This window comes from Seriola lalandi, unplaced genomic scaffold (assembly GCF_002814215.2).
Source record: "Seriola lalandi dorsalis isolate HSWRI2012SDOR001 ecotype SW California unplaced genomic scaffold, Sedor1 jcf7180001974021, whole genome shotgun sequence".
Classification (NCBI taxonomy): domain Eukaryota; kingdom Metazoa; phylum Chordata; class Actinopteri; order Carangiformes; family Carangidae; genus Seriola; species Seriola lalandi.
The window spans coordinates 1-7148 of record NW_019444687.1 but is presented as its reverse complement, the minus strand read 5'-3'; the positions used below and the strand labels follow the sequence as shown (position 1 = coordinate 7148).

At 37.5% G+C, this 7148-nt stretch overlaps 1 protein-coding gene across 1 annotated transcript; it reads right to left on the bottom strand.

Moving 5' to 3' along the window:
• Positions 1–7: 7 nt before the first annotated feature.
• LOC111653359 (mortality factor 4-like protein 1) lies at positions 8–4500 on the bottom strand (the record flags this gene model as incomplete). Its single annotated transcript, XM_023403938.2, has 9 exons — positions 4323–4500; positions 3964–4010; positions 3795–3862; positions 3500–3586; positions 3167–3247; positions 2709–2734; positions 2275–2363; positions 508–609; positions 8–64 (listed from the first exon to the last, which is right to left on the bottom strand). Coding segments are annotated over exons 1-9 (597 nt in total), but the record flags the coding sequence as incomplete, so codon positions are not given.
• Between the last annotated feature and the right edge of the window lie 2648 nt (positions 4501–7148).

Sequence of the window (7148 nt, the reverse complement as noted above, 5' to 3'; positions counted from 1 at the left end):
TCTTATAGTTTGCATAGTCCTCCAGGACAGTCTCTATATTCTTCTTAGCAGGCAGGTGAAACAACTGCAAGCAACAGAAAATTCTTGTTTTTAGCCAAACCTTTTCATTTATAAAACATCACTGTTTCCTTTTCAAGCTTAATTGTCCACTTATGGTATGATTTCAAAGTACATTGTACCATATGCAGGCAACTTTCAGGAGCATAACAAATTAGTTTCTAAAGAAATATGAGATAAGGAATAAATCTGCATTTCAAGGAGATTTAAGTATTTCCTGACAAGAGTTGAGAATCAATATTGGTTCTGACACAGTGATTCACTCCTGGTTCACTCCATGACCATTACGTATAAAAACTGTTGTCAATTAGGTATTTCTAAAAGCAGGACATCCATATGAACTCTAAAGATTTGTACAGTTTCTTTACTGTCATGAGGTGACCTTAGCTGATGTAAAAATACAGCCAACATATGGACTTGTTATGGTTTGTGTGTGCTATTATTTTTCACCTGTTTCTGTCGGGTGATGAGGTCCCAGTCGTCTACCAGCCAGGGCTTCAGCTCCTCGGGGATCTTCACCTTCACCTCCACACGGTTGGTGAACATCTCCTCCTGAACAAACAAACAAACACACACACACACACACACACACACACACACACACACACACACAAATAACTATAGTTTCTTTTTTTCTTTTTCCCTGTTTAGGAGCAGCAATGTCTGTCCGTCACACAAACACACAAGTACAGTACAAACAGTATGACTGCAAAGCTTTGCTCCCACAACCATGGTACCTGTATAGTATAACAGGAAAAATGAGAAGTGCAGAGAACAAAGACTAGTACAGGTGCTTTACCTCACTGTTCAAGGTTAAAATTCCCTGTTCCAGTTTCTATTGCTATTTATCAAATGCCAGTATATGTAAACACTTTAATTATATTGACATTTTCTCTTTTCTCATATATTTTCTCTTATATATTTACACTTCTTTTAATACAACTGAATTATATCAAGATACTAGTATCAGAAATGCCTCCGATTCTGCCTAAAATACTGTATCGGGTATCGCCAAGTATACAAGTGCACCGATCTGATACTACGTAATTTATTGGAAAACTTTGTAATCTCACACCCAGATTTCCTGGAAATTAATTCTTCTTCGCTGCTCTAAAACAGTAGGATACACAGGAAGTTGTGCTGTGTGGCAACTGGTGTACAGTGAAGTTTGTGAAGAAGAATTGATTTCCAGTAAATAGTGTTATCGTAAAAAAAAAAAAAAATCCAATAGTAAAATGTCAGCAATTTGGCAATATGTTAAATTGGAAAGTGCCACCAGAAAGAAAGGCAACATGTACGGTATTGCAAGGCTTTCATTTCATGGGGGGGCACTTGTGTTAGGACATCCAGTGTAGGAATTGTTATTTATTCCTACATGCATGCAAGTCAGATTCTATGGCATTCATGCATTTGTTCATGTTTTACAAAGGGTTTAACCTGATCCATACCATACAACACGTAGAGCAATCATATCACATCCATACAGGATTAGTACTATACTAAAAAAGTTTTCGACACATCAGATTGGTACTTGGTATTGGCCAGTAAACAAGTTTGGCTATCAGAATTGGTATTGGTAAAAATGGTATTGTAATATCTCTATACATTAAGTGCTGCTATCTTTTGTAGACACCCTGGGTTGTATCATTTCTTCTACTTCTGGCTGCATGGTGCCAACATTTTATGCTGTTTCTAGCTTTCTGAGACAAACAAAGTCATTCTTCTCCCCTAGGCAACAATATGAGCACACAGGAAGAAGTGGTGAAAGAGCAATCAACAGTCACCTTCTGTGGCTCACAAGGGACTGGTGTCACATTCATACATGAATAGCTGACTACTCATCAAACTTTATGAGCCAGACAAAATGAGAGAGTACATGGACGAACAGCCCATCATTTTAAATTTCACAGTCATTTGGAACCTTCAAGGGCATTTTTATCCTGACATCTCAATATTTCCCCACTCTTCTCACTCCTCAGGAAGTTTAGTCTGCAGTTGTATGAAAGGATCTCTTGAGTCAAATAATCAGTTGTGATTTCAATATCTAACGCTACAGAAGCACAGTTGTTAAATGGCTACTTAAAACAAAGTCATTACATTCCTTCCAGCTTTAGAAAGCCACAAACTGCTATGCTATGAAATGTTTAAGCTATATAATTAGGTAGGTAAGTTTCCATGTGTGGGTCCACAGGGTTACCCGTTACTGATAGTACATACACTCTCCACAGTGGGATCGACCCGAGCCCTCTTCTTCCGTGGTCCCTGTGGCGTTTCCCCACTGCTGGTACCCTCACCCGGCCCTGGGGCTAAACATGACACACATTACAGTTTATAAATCATGTAGAAATTAAGGTTAGTGGGTTTAATAAAAAAGTCTGTCAGATCATTCCAGCAGTTTGTCAAAGTAAAGAGTGTCTTCTTTTACTGAATAGATCCATTATGAAAAATTTTGCATATGATAGGAAATATTGTGCCGTTCGATTTTATTATCAAACAGTGCCTGAATGTCCAGAATGGCAAGAACAAACATTGCTGTGTAATTCTAGTGACTAAACAAACTGTCTTTTGAGCAAATGTGTGATTTTGGGTTGCACAAACAAAATGTGACTAAAATTTACTTTTAACATTTCATGTAGAAACATTTTACTTACTCTTCTGTTTTGCCTTTTTCACTTTCCTAAGAGCCAAAAAAAAGACATTGTGAGTGATATTACAATACTTAACATTTGCACAGTGACTACATTCAGTACATATAGATGGGTGACAAATTAAAGTGAAAACCTGAATAAATGAGTGGAGAAACATAATTAATGCAGATGCTTCATGGTAGAATTAAGTAATTAACATTCAATCCAATCATGCTCTGTGGCATATATAAAAATGAATGATTTCATGGCATATTCAGATGACAAGAGGAAAAGATCTAAGTGACTTTGAAAGAGGTTTCATCGTTGGGACACAGATGACCGGAGCTTCAGTCACTGAGATTGCTCGGCTGGCTAATGTTTCAATAGGAACTGTGACTAAAGTGACATCTGCATTTTAATCTATGGGAGACATCAGTGTTTATAATATGTTGAATTATTAGGTGGGAAAGTTGGACACTTACAGATCAACATTTTTCTGCTGCACAGCAGCAATCTTCTTGCTTGGTGCTAAACCCCTCATCTTTCCCTCAACATAATGGTCCCTGTGGAGGAAAAAATTAGTGAAGATCATTACATAAAAAACTTAACTAGCATTTGTCCACATACTGTGCTGTCAAGAGTGATGTGTTTCAACTAATAGAGCAAACAATAATACATTTATAGTCAACATTTAATTGACAAAGTACAAATTACATTGTTTTTAAAAGAAATTCTAGCTATCAGGGATTAATTTTACCTGGTAACAGAGGTCTCATCATCATCTCTACCCTCTGTGTACAACAAGGCAAACTTACTGATTAGCCTTTTGAAGCTCTTTTTGTTTTGCAAGGTTGCTGTCCACATATTTGAGAACTCTGCTTTCAGGAACCCATTCATCCCAGCTGCAAAAGAAACACACCTCAAAACCTTGAAACTCCATCACAATGAAAATAATCGTAGTTTTTTCACTCACTCACACACGCACGCGCGTACATATACACACACACACACACACAGACACACACACACACACACACACACAATGAGCAGGGTATCTGGGGGGGCACAAAAGGACAGAAAATCAAATTGTATCCAAACCAAGCTGCTCACTTTTTGTTCCATCCGCTGTAATGAATGAAGTATTTAATCTGCTTATCCTTTATGCTGATCTTTACACACTGTAAAACAAGAAAACACACAGGCCTGCGTCAATCGTTGGCTGACGTTTGTTTTACAGTTAATATTTCACTCAAAACACGCATGCAGCACTGAAACACACCTTTGCCTCATACAGCAATGGCCCATGAAAGCACAGGACTCTTTCACCTGCGAGGAGGGAAAAACAAAAGTGAGGGCTTGGATGAAAAACACACCACGATACAATGCATAGCATAAATGACAGGCTAGCTAACCGTTAGCCTAGCGTTAACGTCTGATTTACACATTTAGCTTTACTTTAAGGTGCTACGCCTTTACATGTGTCAGTTTTGGGTGTGTTTAAATTAATGTTCCATGTTTATGTGCAGTTATAAAGGCTCTGCCCCCTCCCTGGAGACCACTATTATCAAGCTACAGCAGCAGCAACAACAACAACAAACCCGCCCCCTTCCAGGGATTCAACCGTTTTTCTGTACCGACCTTCTTGAAATTTAGGTTTAGGGTCCTGTTTTGGCGCCATTCACAGACTCAACTGGTCGGATGTCTGAATGATCAAATTCGTGCATTGCCAGAGCCCATTTCTTCCAGGCACAAACACCTCCGACATCGGAGCCAAAGCGAAGGAGAAGCAGAGACTGGCCTGCCTGCTGCTGCTGGGTCACCTGACCACGAAGCCTCCGAGGTGTGCTGCATTCAGGGGTTCCTCCTAAAACTCGTAAAAACAAACACTTCTTTTGTTTTATATATATATATATATATATATATATATATATATATACACAAAAGAATTGTTTGTACAAAAGAAGTGTTTGTGTGTTTGTTTGTTTATATATTGAGAACTCTGCTTTCAGGAACGGCCAAACTGCAGTGCTCCAAATGGCTTGATAGGTAAATTCATTTGAATGCACGGCCCTATTGGCTGTGGTATGAGAAACCTTTCCATACATGAATCATGACACTTGACCTGTTTTAGGAAAGAAAAAAGTGGGTTCATTATGTTGTGGGTCAGTGTAAGATTACATCATTCGAAAGGTTTCCAAAATTCTCAATAGCCTTTCAGTTTAGTAAACTTAGCTGTGTTGTTGAGCCGCAGACTGAAAAAAGATGACATTTTTGTGGCTTCTCTACACCATGGTTTCTCAGCCTTGTCTGGCCTGAGACCATGTTTTTTAGGTCAGCAATTTCTCATGAACTCTGAACTTATTGAGTTGTCACATTGTCATGTGAATTGGATCTCAGCATACATTTGTGTTGTGTTTTTAATAGCACTGACAGATCTGATTGATCAGTTTTTCACATGTAGTGTCACACCAATGATTGAGAGTCTCTGCACTGCAGAATGACAGGCGCTAATGTCATTTTCTCTTTTTTGCTCCATGTTTTGCCATCATGAGGAAAATTAAGTAGAGACTAACAGGAATGACATGGAATACGAAGATGTGACGTCAGAACGAGGACCACTGTTTCAACTAGGAGATATAGTGCTTGTTGGAAGACACAGAAAACGCTACTGAGTCCTTACCAGCTGCAACTGCCCAATAAGGTCCCCAGAGGAACAGACAGACTACCGCATCATAATGAATTACCCATCAAAGACCAATAAACATCTTTTCAACATCTCAAATAATGTTTATCTGTCGCTGGGGAGGCAAAGTCAAGTTAAAATGGAAAATTTTTGGAACTATGCTGTAACGATTATTGATGAGGGCAGAAGGCAAAGAATCATTACAGCCTACAATATCAAGAAAAATATCTTCAAGGCATTTATTGAACTGGTTCCACTTTCAGATAAAATCATATGAGAAACCCATGACCCTTTGTTGATGACTTGCTAACATTTTGCTCATAAATACCTGTTTTACTGCATCACATCTCAATAAATAACTTTTTTCAGCCTTCTTTTTTTTTTTACATTAAATAAACTATAGACTTTATTCATTGTAGCAATTGGAACTAATTGAATAATGACTGAATTGAATAATATCATCAGAGCAGTACACAACCAAGAGATAGACAAGATTGAAACATTTTAAAAATCAAAGTGTCTCCTGAGTAAGGTCAATGAGGCAGTCAGAGAAAACTTCAGTGTTAGTGAGTTCTAGTAAGTTGAACACATTTCACAATTAATACCGCCTAATACAGTGCAGATACATTGTATTTTCTTTCCCTTCCTGTTTATTCAGATCCTCTGAGTCTGAAACAGGTGAATAATATCATGTAAATGTTGTCAGTGAGTCACCTTATGAGTGTCGCTGTATATTCTTTATTTGATCGTTTCACTGTGATGTCAATAGGATGCAATCAGTTTTGTGCCTTTGTATATCTTGTCCTTGGTCATGTTGGCCATTTACCCAGCAGAGCCAAAACATTGCCTTTTTTAGTCTTTTTCTGGGTTTTGTGATGATACTCTTCCTTTTTTCTGTTCCTCAGAAAAACTTATTGTCTGCATGACGACAAAAGCATTGCTGGAAAATAAATTAGTACATCATGTACTGCGGTTAAGTACAATTTCAATGTGCTTGTACTTTACTTGCATATTTCCATTTTCTGTCACTTTATGCTTTATGCTCCACAACATTTCAGAGGGAAATATTCCACAATTTACTCAACTAGCTATGTATCTGGTTGGGTGAGCCATAGTTACGTTTCAGATTAATACATTATATTAAAAAACATAGGATAATCTAAAATAGAATATATTGCTAAAGATTAAACCAGCGGTTTAATGGTGTCTGGATGGAATAGGATTTTCAGTAATGCTTTATATCAAGGCCAGGTAATAGATTAATTAGATATACAGTATATTCAGGAATTTCAATAATATTTAACTTTTAGATAAAGGATAGATAGTTACTTATTATGTAACGGTTAAATAGCAGCAAATTTTTATCTCATAAATATCAAATAAAGATACTGTTGTAAATTAAAAAAGGAACAAACTGAAAATATTTTAACGCTGCTAGCATGACCAGGGAAACAAGTGCAGTCACATTCCTTTTTTTTATTATAGCAATAACAGTGCAAAATGGCAATAAACACTGAAAACATGCCATGCAAGATCAGTTCTATTTATGGAGTAACTGGTGGGAATGACCGGGGTTGATTAGAGGACTGTTTTTACAGTAATGGTTTGAGTCCTTATTTTCTTGCAAGTTTTTTTCTCCTAGTTTTCCACCTTCATTTTCTCGAGAACAGAGTGAACACAATTTCAGTGTTCTGAGAGGAGGCCTGATTGGTGCTTTTAACAACTGCGTTTCCTCCAAAATGTCAACAGGAACTGACCTTTACAAGGTCTACACAGCATCA